Genomic DNA, 17581 nt, shown 5'->3' on the forward strand with positions numbered 1-17581 from the left:
GTCTCTTCTACATCAACATGTGTCCCCTCTTCTTCATGTCTCTTCTACATCAACATGTGTCCCCTCTTCTCCATGTCTCTTCTACATCAACATGTGTCCCCTCTTCTTCATGTCTCTTCTACATCAACATGTGTCCCCTCTTCTTCATGTCTCTTCTACACCAACATGTGTCCCCTCTTCTTCATGTCTCTTCTACATCAACATGTGTCCCCTCTTCTTCATGTCTCCTCTACATCGAAATGTGTCCCCTCTTCTTCATGTCTCCTCTACATCAACATGTGTCCCCTCTTCTTCATGTCTCCTCTACATCAACATGTGTCCCCTCTGTGTAAAGAGATTCTGAAAGTTTCAGGAAAAAAGATTCTCTCTTTTTCTCCTGATCCATTTCTATAAAACTCTGTCTGAAAATGAGCTGATCAGATTTTGGCCACTTTATGATGTCATAACGATTTTTTTGGCTTGTGTAACCATTAGCCAATCAGCAACCAAGGTAACCCCCCCCACCACCCCCACCTTATCACCTGAATCTCCATCTAGAGCACCTTTGTGTTCTTTTTAATCAAATATCTCTGAGAGGCGTGGGGTATGAAGGTGGATATGGTGCAAAATGCGAGAGCGTGTAAAACCTGATGTGAGCACTTGCAAAAAAGAAATCTGAGCTTGTGTGCATACATTTACACTTGTATAAAATATCCACGTATCTGTGAACCAAATTTGAAGTCACAGAAGAAAAAAAAAAGTTCTGTAGTTTGTAGAAAAAAAATGAACTTGGTGATGAAATGTTCACTTGCAAAAAAAATTATATTTTTAAAATATATTTTCCATTTGAACTGCAACTTGGTTATTACAACCTCTCAAATCAGTCATTACAACTTTGAGAATCTGCTCAGTGGCAGTATAAATCGACAAATCTGCGGCCTTGACTTTTGCTACACTTCTTGCGATGAATGTGTCGCTAAAGTAATTTTCACCTGTAGATGTGGGGGGTGGGAGGGGGGTTGGAGCGAAGGGGCGGAGCTAAGGGGCGGAGCTATCAGAACGACGAGGCGCAATCTCAGGTCAGTCACACACAAGTGACTACTGTTGCCCCTTTCACACCAACGCAGCTCCCGTTCCAGCTCCGTGCTTCGCTCACAACAACAACAATGGGGGACTGCGTCGGGTCGATGTTCGTGTTACCTTTAATCATATGAAGCCAGATTAAATTAAATAACTACTTCTCCAACCTTATGCTTTTCTCCAGAGTGCCGTGGTTCATTGTTTATTAATGTGTTTCAGCGGCATTTACCGAACGCTGCAGTGCTGCTCGTCCACTGGAGTTTATTCTCACGTTAACTCACAGCAGCGGCCGGTGTATAGTACTCACCGTCTGACTGTCACACAAGCAGCTGATACATATCCCCAATTCCCCTTAAGTGAATGTGTGTCAGTCTGACTTGACGCTGTTTGGCATCACAACGCTGTTATGAAAGTTTCCCTGGTATAAAAAGGGTGATGTTAGCATAGCAACCGAAGCTAAACTGACTATATTGACTAGGCTACTTGTTGCTTGTTGCCGTAACTTGTGGCATAAGCCGTTTTCTACAGGCACATTTTACCGGCGTATTTTTCATTATGATTCTACTTGTGATAGTCGGACATGACAACCTGTGCTGCCCATGTATTGATTCCATCCGATAGCTGCTATAATACAAAACAAAACGTCTGCCCCCTCCACAATGATCAATAACAACGAACGGATGGTCAAATAAACAGAATCACACGAAGCCTGGTTAGTGTTGCCTGACTTTATAACGTGTTTTTTTTTCTTTACAAGTGTGTGGTTGCGTTCTAGTCGCTTTGCTCATTATATTTAATAAATAAATAAACAAGTGAAATCGATCTCAACTGTAGGAACAGAGCAATTTTATCCTCAGAGGATCGAGATGTTCAGCACCCTGAACACAGCTCACAGTCACACTATACAGGAGAGAGAAAAGCCAACTCGTCCTTAATCCAGCTTTGACTTCCTTTGCCCTCCTGAAATGTAAATCCTTAACATCTGTCTCTGTTAAGCACATACAAGACTAAAATACAATTTAACAGTGTAAAAAGCAATCCGAGTATAAGACTATGTTTTAAATTATGATATGATCATTTGACACGACAGTCCCCATTTCAGTTGTTCCCTTTATTGTTTATTTCCTGTCTGTCTTCTTCTGCTGATATCTCTGACTTACAGCTGTGAGTCTTTTAACCTCTTCCCTTCTCTTGCCTTGTTTTATTCCCCTCTTTTCCCCTTCTTTACTGGGGACAGTTTAGCCATCTTGACTCGAACGTTTCTTGCTCCCCACAAATATTAAATGAAATATTGAAAATGTATTCACTGGTGTTTTCTGATGGCCCCAGATGACTTTAAATCGACCGGACTTCTTTCTGCGGATTGATCTGACTGCACATAGTCTCTTTAGCAAAGCGTTCTTAGCGTGACAGTCTGCTATTGGAAAAGAGCAGGCTGCTATATGTCCAAATTGACCAATCAGAATTGAGTATTCAACTAAGCCGTGTAATAATAATAATTGTTAGACTTTTTGTTTTTAGTATATCAAGTCGAATTTACATGCACAACGAAATGTCATGAGGATTTATGTAGGAGCCATTTTATGGGTGTTGTTGGCATGTCAGTTTATTTAATTTATATTTATAGTGCAATGCTATTTTGAACACTTGGTGCATCTGGATCACTAATTTCTCCTGTGAAGTAATGGCAATAAAAGAATATGGGACATTGGAACAACAAAATGGCCATTTACAAGTTATTCGCAAAGCCTGAACCACACCTGCTGCAGCTAATGCTAGCATCTTTCTCACTGTTGTAAACACTTTGTTTCATTTGCCCTCCTTGTGACACCGTTGATCACAATGTAAGATTGTGTATGTGTGTGTGTGTGTGTGTTTATGTGTGTTACAGAGGAACCCCCCGTCACAGGGCTGAAGGTGTGGTCAGCTGAGGGCAAGCTGTGGCTGCAATGGACCCCCCCCAGCGCTTCAGATTTGTCCGAGTATGTTGTGGAGTGGGTCAGTGGGGATCAGACCGATTGGCAGAGGGAAAGCAAAAACACCAGGCTCACTGCCATTAAAGGTAATCTCCATTTCCTCTAAACACACATTACTCTCTAAGGTCGCATTCACACCTAATAGTCCGCTTCTCTGGTGCGCACCAGACGACAGTTTGTTACGATGTTTCATTTTTCAGAATGTTCGGTTTGCGTTCACACGGGCAAAACTCAAACGGACTATACACTTTAAACACAAGTCATGTGCTCGGAAATACTGTTCAACCATTGGTCAGACATTAAGGGGGTAACAACGCAAATCCCGTTAATATCTATTGTAGCCTCCGCCATGGAGCATCGGCAGGTTATTCTCATGCTGCTGTTAATCTGGATATCAACAGACTCTAGCGGCCCGCGCATATGATTATATAATCAGACGACGTGCGTTAAGAAACATTATAACACATAAGATATCATGAGAAACGTTCTGCAGTCAGGAGGGGCGTTTCACCGAGGACAGGTGGCTCTGACTTTTATGTATAGTTTACACAACACTGTTCAACACTTCATTCTGCTTCACTCATCGCTAACGATTTTGAAGACATCCGCGTTGTTGTGACTTGTAAATACTACGCTTCCTATGTTTTGGTGCGGACTGCGTTCACACCAGCGATGAACCGCTCCAGAGTTCACTAGCTAGCGGTCCGAGATCACCTCTTTTAAGCGGACCAGAATCCGGTTGTTTAGTTCCCTTCAGAGGTCTCGGACTGCGTTCCCACCGACCCAAACGAACCGCACCAAGCCGTGAAACGCACCAGGGTTCGATTAAACTGGACTATACAAGGCTGGTGTGAACGCGACCTAAGACAGTTAAACACCTGAACTTTTGAAAGAACTTCCATAACATTCAGTTTGCAACTTATATATATATATATACCAACATTCCAATTACTTGTATATAGACTATTCTGCACTATTTCTACTATAATATATTTTATTTATTTTGTTGTGTTGCACTGTTGGAGTGACCTAAGGTTTTCGTTGTCATGACTACACTGTAGCTATGCACACATGACAATAATAGCCTTGAAACTCTGTACTGCATACCCTTGGTTATCTTATTACTGATTTTCAAAGTCAACTTTATTGTCAATCTCAAAATATGTTTGTACACACAGAAAGATCAAAATACTATTTCCCACAGTCCCGAGGTATAAAAAAAACACATTAAAATGCAAGAACACTCAGTAATAAAACAGAACAAAACACAAAATAACTGTTTAGTTTACTTCAAGTGAGCAGGATGCATATATATAAAAAAAAAAGAGATGTGCAAAAATGTCCATAGCAGCGTAAAAGTGCTGCTGGATTATGAAGAGTCTCCAAGCTTTACTCTGAACTAACAATAACTATAATTATAATTATACTTATAGGCAACCTTGAGGAGTTTGTCCGCTACACCGTCTCTGTGTATTCAATCTACTCTGGACGGATTGGAAAGCCAGCAAGCAAAGAAGCCTATCTGAAGGAAGGAGGTAAGATCCCACTGAACATCAATTACTCAACCATTGTATATCAAAATTCGGATACAAATTAGATTATAAAAACACTATTTACAGACTCAAACATTCAAGTGTCTTCAGAGAACAGCCTCCCATTGGACCTTAGAACAGCAAAAGTAAATTAAAAGACCAATGTTTTTAATTTGGCTTTTAATTTAGGGAAATTGTCATTTTTAGTTGTATTATGTTCCCCGCTTTTTATTATCATTTTCTGTCATACTCTGTAAAGCACTTCAAGCATGAAAGGTGCTATATAAATAAAGTGTATTTTTATTATTATCATTATGATTTTGCCATATGATCAGCAGCTATATCTTCATGTTCTATTAAAAAGCGTATTTCAACCTGTCTACAGCTATGTAAACGGCGTCAAGAATTATTTCTTCATTTACGTTGAAAACTGTTTGCAATTGTTTGAAATCAATAATGAGCCACTATTAAAATGATTTATGATAGACTTATAGAGTGCCACAGTGACGCGTCCTAAAACCCGGAAGTAAGTTAGCATTTTACCACAGAAATAAGGTCTGTGGTTGAGACACATTGAAGAGACGGATCACGTTTTGTTCTACGACATTAAATCCATCAGCAGTGACCCCACTGGTGATTTCTGAAGAGTTTCCGTGTCTGAAAAGCGATGGTTGTTAACAAGTGGCTGAATCGGACTACAGAAGTTGTCGAGGCCGTTCTACGTCATTACGCCGAACACGTAAACACCATGGATGTATAATGAGAACTGGATACAGCGTGGGAGGCGGGGTCTCGTTCTTTCCTATGAGAGCTGCTCATTGGCGCATGAGGACAAAATGGCCCAACTTTTGAGAGAGTGAAACGTCACAGATTACCCATCATGCCTAGCTGTCAGAGCAGAAGAACCCGTATGTGCGCTCACAGAGCATGCGTCCCTTAAGCCCCGCCCCCCGAGCTCCCAGTCTCGGCTCACTAGAATGAATGGAGACAGAAAATAAATCTAGATTTGGCTTTTAGTGCATTTTACAACTTTAAGGACCGAATGATTATAATAAGGGCTATAACACAGTTCATACTGGGTAGCTTATTTAGTTAAAAAAAAGTATCTGCTGATTTACAGACGTCTCTTTCCTGATGTTAGTCAATGGGGAAAAGTCTTTCTGGGCCAGGTGATGTCACGGACTGATACGGAAATTGTAGTACCGCCGTTTGGACACAACGAATATTTTCATCAGAGTCCGGCGCACTTCCTGGGGGCTTGGTAAACACCACCGCTAAGTTTGTTTTTGCTTGAAAGCAAGTACCTGCCTCCTGCTAACTGTTGAAACTAACGGTTCAAGTTGAACCATTTAGAATCTGTATGTTTGAATATGGATCTTAAGTTGGCATGACGGTGAAGCAGCGGCCCTGCTGTAGTTCGTTTATAGCATAACGTTAGCATTTTGCTTCTGGCGACTAGATTTATGATTAGAAAATTATAAAAGTAGGGTAGACGTGTGGAGATTATCCGGCTGAACAAAACGTGATCCGTAACTTAAACCAGTTCCTCCATTGATGTTGCAGTCATGAAGTCAGTCTATGTTATAAATTCAGATAACCCAATGATTAACATACTTTTTACTTATTGTAGTTTTGTTTGATTTGACTCACTTGAGCTGCTGTAACAGGTACATTTGGAGTCACTAAAGTTGCATTCGCATGTTAATCTTTGTTGTCGTTGTTGTGTTTGCAGCTCCATTAGAGGGCCCTGTTGTCAGACTGAACGATAAACCAGGACGAAACGAGGCAGAGCTCGGGTGGGTGGAGATCCCCCTTCACAGGCGGCGAGGCTTCATCGTAAACTACACCATAAACTGCACGGGTGGAGGTGAAACATACGGTGGGTGCCTCTCTCATGGTGTTCTGACCCAGCTGCTCTCTATTCACTGCAGGAATTATCACTGGCCTAAATACTGTTTCCCACAGTCCCGAGGTATAAAAAAGAACACACATTAAAGGTAGGGTAGGTAAGAATGGAGAAACCAGCTCGAGTGCGCTAGAATTTGAAAGTACACAGCCGAAATAAATCTGCCCCTTCCTTCAGACTTACTTACAGAGCCCCTCCTCCAACACACACGAACGCGCACATGACCAATGAGGGCACGAGATAAGTTTGTGCACAGATGGAAGGCTGACAGGCAGGTAGGCCATCCAGTTACTTTAGCCGGGCCGGCTCAGATGATTGGTCGTGCTTTTTACAGCACCACGGCTTCCACAGGTGATATTTTTTAATGTATTCATTGCTATCGGGATGTTAAGAGCATTCCACCAAATATAACAAAAAGTGTTTCTGAAGTGAATTACCTACCCCACCTTTAAAATACAAGAACACTCAATAATTACTTCAAGTAAGCAGGATATATATATATATATATATATATAACAAATATGATGTACATAGTGCAAACGAGAGTGCAAACATTTCCATAGCAGCATAAAAAGTGACATCTCTCTCAAATGTTGGTCCCTGTGGAGGAAATTCTTAAGAGAAACTGATAAATGATTCATGGACAAAGTTTGTCTTTTATTATATTTAATAAAGTAATAATTAAATTAACAAGTGAAATCGATCCCAAATGCAGGAACAGAGCTTCTTCATCCTCAGAGGAGAGAGAAGTTCTGCACCCAGAACACAGCTTACAGTCACACTATATAGGAGAGAGAAAAGCCAACTGGTCCCACCCTTAAATTCCCTTAGGCATCATCTGGGAGGCGTGTGGCGCAGTGGTGTGGTGTTGGGATCGTCTAACAAGTGACATGTAATGTAATGTGTAATGCATCATCGAAACATCCCCACCATTAAACCATAACTGGCCCAAGAGCATTCGTCCCAAAAAATCACATGTAAATACGTAAATAGCCACTATAACTAGCTACTATACATTTCTATAAAGCAATTGTTCATATTTGGTTTATGAAATTAATGATATTGTGGTCATTGTCAAAAATAAATAAAAAGGCATTATTATTTTTATAATGCGCTTTCTGCCTTCCTGTCATTATCCAATCCAACTTTATTTATAAAGCGCTTTAAAACTTCCAGACCAAAGTGCTGTGCAGAGAGATACATACAATATAAAATCACTCAGCTCACAAAACATAAAAATAAGTATAAAAGGTACGAACACAAAACAAACCAGAATAAACGTAACAATTACAAAATAAAAACAGCCATATAGTAAAAACAATAGACCACTGAAAGCCAATAAAAGACACAATCTACTTGGTTTCGAATGCTAAGGAGAAGAGGTGGGTTTTAAGACGGGATTTAAACGTTTTTATCAGGAGTTTTTGATTGAATTGAATTGATTTCTTTAACTCTTGTGTTGTGTTCGAAAGCTGTTACCGTTCATGGTGTTCGCGGGTCAATTTTGACCCATGACAAAAAAAAAGTAAAAGATGAATTTTGATTGGGCCAAATTTGACCTCGAGTCACCCAAAACAATTCTGCCGGGTCTCCCCAAACCCGAACACCAAATGATACACTTTTTTTTTTTTTTTGAGACCTTCAGACTTGGCTAAAATTGTCAATCTGTTTTGTAGTGTTTATATAGCTGTTGTGGAGGATATCATGAAGCCTTGTTCCGATAAAAAAACATTAGTGCGTATATAATTTTAACTTGAAACGGGTCACAACATAAGGGTTAAAACAAGGGACAGTGTACATTAATCAACATGTTAAAAACATGTAAATGAACTCGAATTAGCCAAAAGGCTAGTTTTCACCGATAGTCCCTTTGCCAGATGGTGATAGGCATCCTAAAAGCAAGAATACAAATACCACTACATTGTTATACAAAACAAATGTACATATTTACAATAGACGACATCACTGAATACAGGTAAGCAGCAAGTCATAATAATAGGAGTTAGAAATGTAATAGCCTAGATTAGAACCGTCATTAAACTGCTGGGACATTTCCCTATAGCAAATAACTTTTTATATTTTCTGCTCTTCACTTACTTGGCGGCATTGATGTACAGAGCCGACAAAAGACCTTGTTTATATTATATTGGCATCATATTGAAGCCAACTCCATCGATCAAGCCAGTGTGGCTGAAACTTTCTCTCCCTGTCACTCTCCTTTAACTCCTCCGGTGACTTTCTTTTATTTAAAGATTGCTTTTTGCCCGCTCCTTGGCCTATAGAGAGCCACAGTGACGCGTCCTAAAGCCCGGAAGTAAACTCCTTCCGGTTCCTTCGACAAAAACGCAATGCAATTTCTCCATAGGATTTTGGAAAATAGCTGGAAATAAGGTCTGTGGTTGAGACACATTGAAGAGACAGATCACGTTTTGTTCAGCCGGATAATCTCCACATGTCTACCCTACGTTTATAATTTTCGAATCATAAATCTAGTCACCAGAAGCAAAATGCTAACATTATGCTATAAAGGAACTACAGCAGGGTCGCTGCTTCAACGTCACGCCAACTTAAGATCCATATTCAAACACACAGATTCTAAATGGAACAAGTTGAAGCGTTTGTTTGAACAGTTTGCAGGAGGCAGGTACTTGCTTTCAAGCAGAACCGGGCAAACAAACAAAGAGTGTTTACGTGTTCGGTGTAATGACGTACAACGTCCTCGACAACTTCTGTAGTCCTATTCAGCCACTTGTTAACAACCATTGTTTTTCAGACACGTAAACAAGCGCTTTTAGTTACAAATATTTAAACTATTCAGAAAAGCCTTTGGTGACGTCAGTGTAGAAATGAAAAGGAGCTTGTTTTAAACTGTGTCCTTCAGTCGGAATAATCCAAACAAAGACCAATCGGTTCATTTTTTGATCAGCCGGGCAGACCTTAAACGTTGCTGCCAGTGAGTGTTGTACTTTTATCTACAGCTGTCAGACTGAGCTGATTAACTCGTTCATATAAATTGTACGAGAAAGAATCTTCCGGTTGGTTTTTCGATCGTAAAATGAATGTCAAACATAAATATTGAATGTCATACATCAGCAGTGATAGATCTTGGAAAGGATTTATTTTATTGAAAGGGTTTTTTAATTAAAGGTCCCATGTCATGGCCATTTCTACAGATCAGAATTCCATTGTTGAGGTCTACTAGAATAGATTTACATTGTTCAATGTTCCAAACTCACATTGGTTTCTCATACAGCATCTCTGTATAGTATGTGTATTGACTCTCTGTCCTAAACGGCTTGTTGGAGCGGAGTGTGTGTGTGTGTGTGTGTGAGGAGCTCCGGATTGGTCCATTTGGTCGTCGTTACGTCACTGTGACCAGGAAGGAAAAAATGGAAGAAAAAAAATGTCCAACTGGGGGCAGCATAGACAGCTCTTTTCTGTGTTAGTGTTACTCCCTAGTTCTTTGAGGCTTTGTGACTCTGCAGACCGTTTACATGCATAAAAAGCTACATAACACACAAGGGGACGGGTAATAACCAGAAAAGCATGACATGGGACCTTTAAACGCTTGGATGAAAGAGGCTCTTCCCAGAATCCTTTGCGCCTTTCTGCCAAAGCAGGTGCTACATGGACACAGGCTCTAAGAATAGTTTTCCTTACATGACCACATCCTTCATTCGTTGTTGCTGATTTCTGTTTATTCTCATTTTCAGAGATAACCGTGCCAGGCAACACCATCTCATACACTCTGAAGTCGTTGTCCAGCAACACCAAGTATGACACCTGGATCAACGCTTCGACCGTCCGAGGCTCAGCCCAGAGCTCCACCCACTCCTTCACCACTCTGAAATATGGTGAGTCGATCCTTATCACATCAGGAACTGTCATATAGTCATTATTTACTTTCCATACATATATTAAATCTTGAAAAACAAAAAACAAAGCCACAGTTAAAGTTGGACACTTTAAGGTCATTTTGGAGCTATTCCCTTTTTATTGTGAAGTATATGCATATTTTTTTATATATTAAACTTAACCATAAGTATCCATCCCAAATATAGTCACATAAGTATGCAGAGTAATTCAATTTGACACATTTTGAACAGCCTCTCTGTGTTTTCCAGTGCCATAAGCTAAGAATATCCATCCCTACATTGAGCATTCTGACACTGCTCAATGTTACTTTCAGCCGCTCCTTAAAGGGGACCACCTATCATGCAAAATGCACTTTTTGATGTCTTTTATACATAAAGATGTGTCCCCGGTGCGTCAGGGAACTCACGCAGCGTCAGAAAATAAAACCCTCTCCTTTTTCCTCCGTACCCAAATCTCTAAAAACGGGGGAACAACGGAGCTGATCCAGATTTGCGTCCGATATGACGTAATATCTGAAATGTGGACCCACGGCCCTATCAGAAACGTTGCTATCAGAAACAATGCCCGACTGTTTTGGACGTAATATGGTCGGTGCATGTTTACATTAGCATCGCTAACACTCAGAGCTAACCTGTACTGGAGAGCATGTGTGTGAAGAAGCAGGAAGTAAAAAGGAACTCACCTTGTGGAATAACCGGCAAGAGAGAAAGCCTTTGAGCTCCATACTGTTTCAGAGAGAATCCTTGATAATCCATGATATGGCGTTTCATCACGGCAGCATTTAGTTTAGACAGTAGCTGCCGGGTCCCGCATGAGCTCAGCCCCCTCCTCTTTTTTAAAGCTTCATACCCCAAATCAGCACTTTTGAAACAGGAAGTGGAATAGAGGGGTATGAGGCATGGCTAGAATGGGTGATCTGTTTGGTATTTTGAGCAAAACTCTTCATAGACATGTTTTTTATATATTTGTATAGATCTGAGACCTATGCTATTTCCTAAAAATAGCATGATAGGTGACCTTTAAGTTTATTGTATATTTTCTCAGACTTCTGACTCTGTAGCTTACCGTTACACTTTATCCCTTTTTAAGTAACCAATAACAGCGAAACTGTTACGACATTGAAATGACATGTTCACTCTGTACATAGTAGCAGTGCATTTCTTGTTGAGGTGTCGGTAACATGGCAGATTGCTCTCTTGTTCTGTTCTAATCCTCTGATTCTGCGCTGTGTTTCCTTCAGCTCCAGGAGAGGTGGAGAGCATCGTGGTTGGAGTGAGCCTCGGCTTTATGTTTGTTGTTCTGATGACCATGCTGCTCTGTCTCTACAAAAAAGATGTGTAAGTTATACCTTAAAAGAAACCTGACATGTTGCTCTCGCTGCACGGCGGGAAGCTAACCATCAGAGCCATGGCACACTTCCTGTTATCACTACTATTTAGGTTATTGTTTGTTTACCTTAGTGCCTACATCCCTGTTTGTTTGTATGTGTTACCTAGCAGTGCAGCTGTAACCATTACACCACTAATGAATATAGTGGTGCAGTGACGCGTCCTAAAACCCGGAAGTAAGTTAGCACTTCCGGTTCCTTCGACAAAAATGCAATGCAATGCACTTTCTCCATAGGGTTTTGGAAAATAGCTGAAATAAGGTCTGTGGTTGAGACACATTGAAGAGACGGATCACGTTTTGTTCTACGACATCAAATCCATCAGCAGTGACCCCACTGGTGATTTCTGAAGAGTTGACGATACATTTAGAAGTTAATATAGTTCTGTAATTGTGTTTGTTGATTGTGTATGTATATATATATATATATATATATATATATATATATATATATATAGGATATAAAATATTTGTATTTGGGATTGTTGGAAACGTTATTTCGATCTCTGTCTGTACACACAAACTGAAAGATCGAAATTAAAGTTGACTCTGACTTTATTAGCTTTGGTTTCATAGTTTCTCAGCTGATTTATAACCTCAGTGTTTCCTCTGTTACAGGATCAAGGATAATCTTTGGCCTCGGATCCCAGACCCCGGAGAGAGCACCATCGGAAACTGGTCTCCTGATTATCCTTTGAAAGTAAGGGCTGCATTTCCACTACAGCGCGGTTTTCAAGCGTGCCGTGCCGTGCCCGTTTCTGGTTGCGTTTAGGGGTGTAACGGTTCACAGACATTTCGGTTCGGTACGTACCTCGGTTTTTAGGTCACGGTTCGGTTCGGTACATTTTCGGTACAGCAGAAAAAATTATCACAAAACATAAAATATATATATATATTTTTTAATTATTATTAAACTGTGAATAATGTATTCTCTCAAATAAATACGAAATATAATAAAATGAACATTAAGGTGCAGCATTTCGATGAACTGAAATAATCTGTATTTGAACTGTACTGTACTCGTACCTAAGCAGCCAGTTTGACATTAGGACTTGCTTGTCATTGTATTTTCATGATTTTTTAAAGAAAAATGAACTTGTCCACATTGCTTGCCGAAAGGGCAGATCTGCTGGAACTAACAATGTCTCCTGCTGTGGAGAACACCCTCTCTAGGGACAGAGGTAGCAGATACAGCCAGGTAGCGCTTTGCTAACATGGCAACATAAGGATATTTGGCATTTGTAATAGCTTTGGCTCGGTCTGAACTTGTTGCGAGTGGTGGAGGCTTAAATGCTAGCGGGAGTTGGGTTTGCACTTCAGTCTTTTGTCTTTTGGTACCGGTGATATTCACGTTCGGGTGATGCCTTTTCAAATTAGTGTGCAAGTTTGATGAATTACCAGCCGCGTAACCAATTTTAGTTTTACAATGCCGACAAACAGCTTTGGTTCGGTCCACCTGTCTTTGTCCGTCATCCTTGTACGTAACTGCGAAACCAAATTGTTCCCAAACCGGAGACTTCAATGATGCTGGAGGATTTTTGAGCTCAACTTTATCTGCCTTTGCCATTTCGACAGTTCCTCAAATTACTGACTAAATTTGAACACATCCCTGTGACCAGCTCTCATAGTATGCCTCTCGTCCAATAAAATGACTTGCTCGCTCTATGACGCGTTGAACCCAATGTGAGCAAATTACTCTGAATGCTGCGACGCAGCACCTGAGATTACTTCCAAAAGGTTCTTTCCGGGCCAACAACCGGGCTGAGTATGCTAAACTAGTGAGAGAATCGCTGGCAACTACAACACAATGAACATATTTAACCGTGATTTAATTGTAATACACGTTCCAAAATTATACCGAAGTAACAACATACTGATACTGGTTAGTAAAAACCATGAATTAATGCTTTAACAAGTCTGCAGACAGACGGCAGGAGAAAAACCTTTTAAAATGCCTGTTTTCTGAATGGAGCTTGGCTAAGCTAACGCTGTATATGCTCCGACCGTCCACACTCACAACAACGGCCTACAGACATAAATAAACCAGCGACTGTATTCTCCATGACACAGACAGTCTGTGGTTTGGACTTGTTTAACTTTTGTCTAGTTTCTGAACAGATATGAGGAGCTGTGAGCTCTGAGGGCTAACAGCTAACGGCTGATGTTGGTTTTGTGATTCTCATTGAAGATGACGTCACGGCTCTGCCTACACTGCGTTGCTATAGTTACTACCCCAGCTCCTAAACTGTAATGGAAACGCAGCATATAGCGAGCCTGGCCTAACGAGGCCTAACTATACCGTACTAAGCCGTGCGAGGCCCTGCAGTGGAAATGTGCCATTAGACACACACGGGTGACAATATGCTGTTAAACGTGTGCTTACAGAAGGCACATTTTTTAGTTGTATAACGTTCTCCAGCTCTCGCAAAAGCTGCTGACTTTCATCATGTTGAAATCAAAGGGGTTGCTATTCCTCTCATGCCTAATCTTCTCAATCAATGGGGGTGGAAGTCCCTTATGAAATACTGTAAGCATATCATTCAGGGTCTGATATATATATGATAAAGTAATGTTTATATCTGAGTGGGATTTTTGATGTAGTCCTGCTGGATATGGCTTTTTATTTCTATGCACACTGATGCCAAGATGTTTCTTTATTCTCTCCATGCCACCACTGCATCTGTCAGCTTCCAGTCTTTTTAGTTTTGAGTCTGATTTATAATGTTCTCCTCACCTTGTCCCTCCTCTACAGGCAGAGACACCGAAGGAGAACTGTCTGTCTGGCATCAGTGTGCTGGACGTGGATGTGTGTGATGGAAAGAGTGTGTTTGAGGAGGACAAGGCCTGCCTGCCTCTGAAGAAGGACAAGTATCTGTCCGAGGAGCACAGCAGCGGCATCGGGGGCTCGTCCTGCATGTCGTCGCCTCGCCAAAGCGTTTCCGACAGCGACGAGGGCAGCGACATGGCCGACACCACCGCCAGCACCGTGCAGTACTCCTCCGTGGTGGCTTCAAACGGTTACAAGGGCCAGACCCCCAACCCCCACCCCCAGCAGGCGGTGTTTTCCCGCTCAGAGTCCACGCAGCCCCTGCTAGACTCTGAGGAGAACCCAGATATGATGATACAGGAAGGGAGCAGACAGTCTCAGCGTTTCAAACAAGAAAACCCCGCGGAAATCCACCTTCTGAAGATGGATCAGCAGCAGCAGGAGGAGGGGGTGGAGTCGTTGGATTTCTGTCCCCTGGATGAGGAGAGCGGGCAGACGAAGCCTTCAGAGGGTCAATCGGCAGCATCCAGCTATATGTCTCAGAGGGAGGGGTACAGGCCACAGTGAGAACATAGACAAAACCCAAAATAAGCCTGAAAGAAGTTAGCGGTGCGTTGTAGCTAATTTTCCTTAGTGGCCAAACGATGGTGTTGCAACCGCGTCACGTGATGCCTTGGGGCTCAAAAAAGACTTTTCCCATTGACTTACATTGCGAACGAGGCGGCTGTTAATCGGCAAATCATTTTCTTTAAAGGTCACCTGTTATATAAAAACCTGTCTGAAAATGAGCTGATCAGATTTTGGCCACTTTATGATGTCATAACGATTTTTTTGGCTTGTGTAACCATTAGCCAATCAGCAACCAAGGTAACACCCGCCCACCTTATCACCTGAATCTCCTCCTAGAGCACCATTGTGTTCTTTTTAACCAAATACCTCTCAGAGGGGCGTGGGGAGGGGCTCCTTACTTTCATCTAAAGTAACAGACAGAGAATCAGCACTTTTGAAACAGGGCTGAAACAGAGGGGATTATGGGATGCTGCAATGATCTGTTTGGTGTTTCGAGCCAATCAGAGACATGTTGTGTATATATCTGAGACCTATAACATATTGATGAAAAACATTATAATAGTGGACCTTTAAGATGGTTCAAAAGTCTGTATAGCTCTTATTTAAATCATTAACAGCTCAAAGTGGTAACATTCGCCAAAAGCTGTATTGTATTATTTTCCGTCTCCGTTATTGGACTGAGCCGAAAAAAACCTGACGTGACAGACGTTTGGAGGCGGGGCTTAAGGGAAACCGTAAGGTTGCATGCTCTACTGACCCAATGGGTGCAGAGACTGTCGTAAGATCAATGGAAGATCTGGGTATTTTAGTTTTTTGAGAGTCAAGCCACCGAGCAAGTTCTTTGTATACATCCATGACTCAGATGTGACGTCCATATTAAAGGTTCTGTGCCTTTGATAAAGCTGGAGATGGAGAGTGGAACTTTTGTCTCCCCCTTGTGGCAGGGAGTGACATTACATATTATACATTTCAACACTATTTTTTAAAAACTTTTATCCTTTTTTCTGGAGTTTCATTTACATTCGGAGCATCCCACTCCAGAATGTCTTGCTTAAAATCACCCCCGTGATGCAAATGTGGCAATGTCTCTATGGACCCAAGTGAACTGGAGGATACACAGCCTTGTATGAACTTGTTTGGGAACATTCATTTACATTTAAAAGTCAACATTTCAACTCTTTGAGGCATTTAAGTAGATTATACGAGTGTTTCTTATTCGCTTAACCAAGTATACATATTTCAGAATGCACTTTGCAATGTGAATTAGAGATTGTAGCAGTAGTAGTTTGCTAGCTTTGCACTCAAATGCATAAAAGACACATCTGTAAAATATAAAATAATGCCCAAAATGGATTTCACAGTATTCTACAGTTACAGTAAATATGTTTCAAAATGTCTCCTCACACCACAGCAGGTGCCTTTGTTACTGTGTGCTGCAGCGCCCCCTTGTGGAGGGATGTTACAATGAATTACCCAGGCATTATAATTTCATGGGTCATTGTGCAACTCTGTATTTACAAACACTGCATACGAATGTTATCGAGTTCACACTGACATGTACATGCTGCAAGTGCATGTTTAATTACAAATGTTACTGCCTTTGAAAACTGACAAAAAGCGAATTTAAAATCTAACATATATCTTTGTGATGTACAGTTTTAGCTCACATGACGTCACGTTTCTGCTTTAATTGTGTATGTAATGTCTCTTAATGTGTTTTCATTATATCAGTGTCTCCCCCTCTTTCTCCACAGTCTGTCAGAGCGTTCTTTCTTATTGTCCAACGTTAAAACATGTTGAATATCCGGCTTACGGCTTTGAGTCACGGATAAACTGCTCTGATATGTTTCGATAACTGACAAATATAACTGAAGAGAAACAAAGCTTGCCTGTAACGAGTATAAAAGCAAGTGTCATGCTGGGAAATTGCAGACTGCGTTTTGGGTGGTTAGTTTTTCATTTCAATGGGAGCTGTCAGAGAGGTCAAGCATTTCTCCGTGATGACAACGGTCGAGTTGGAATGATGTCAATGATGGTCATTATAAAATATGAAATAAATGTTTTAAATTATGTGTTTCTGGCATTAGTTTGCTCAAATATGTGTCCTATACTATGTGTTTTAAACGTTTTATATATATAATCAGCTTATTATGGGCGCTCTCTTTTAACCAATCACATTTCACCTCAATCTCCAGCAGCCAATCATCGAGCTGCAGTCAAAGTTTACAATTGTTCTCCTTTCTCCTTCAGTCAGCTGTAATTTCATGTGTTTATTCAGCGGCCGCCTCCACCTCCATTCATCCTGTTCAGTAAGTACAGTATTTAAGTAAGTGTCTCTACTTTAAAGAGTCCTCTCCTGCTGATGTTCAGGTGTATATCAGTATGTAGTGTCTCTTCTTTAAAGAGTCCTCTCTGATGTTCAGGTGTATATCAGTATGTAGTGTCTCTTCTTTAAAGAGTCCTCTCCGGCTGATGTTCAGGTGTATATCAGTATGTAGTGTCTCTACTT

The 17581-nt window shown here is 41.0% G+C and overlaps 1 protein-coding gene across 2 annotated transcripts in view; it reads left to right on the plus strand.

The window, feature by feature from the left end:
• Positions 1-17144, plus strand: part of il6st (interleukin 6 cytokine family signal transduce) — a 29807-nt gene extending 12663 nt beyond the window's left edge. For both annotated transcript variants that reach the window (XM_079656748.1, XM_079656749.1), the window contains 7 exons: positions 2951-3121; positions 4469-4570; positions 6300-6446; positions 10187-10327; positions 11590-11686; positions 12354-12435; positions 14488-17144. In XM_079656748.1, the coding sequence (XP_079512874.1) occupies positions 2951-3121; positions 4469-4570; positions 6300-6446; positions 10187-10327; positions 11590-11686; positions 12354-12435; positions 14488-15069 (1322 nt within the window). In that variant the 3' untranslated portion in view covers positions 15070-17144. The remainder of the gene's footprint in view (positions 1-2950; positions 3122-4468; positions 4571-6299; positions 6447-10186; positions 10328-11589; positions 11687-12353; positions 12436-14487) is intronic.
• The last annotated feature ends 437 nt before the right edge of the window (positions 17145-17581 follow it).

Source organism: Notothenia rossii (genome assembly GCF_949606895.1).
Source record: "Notothenia rossii genome assembly, chromosome: 11".
In the NCBI taxonomy this organism is placed as follows: domain Eukaryota; kingdom Metazoa; phylum Chordata; class Actinopteri; order Perciformes; family Nototheniidae; genus Notothenia; species Notothenia rossii.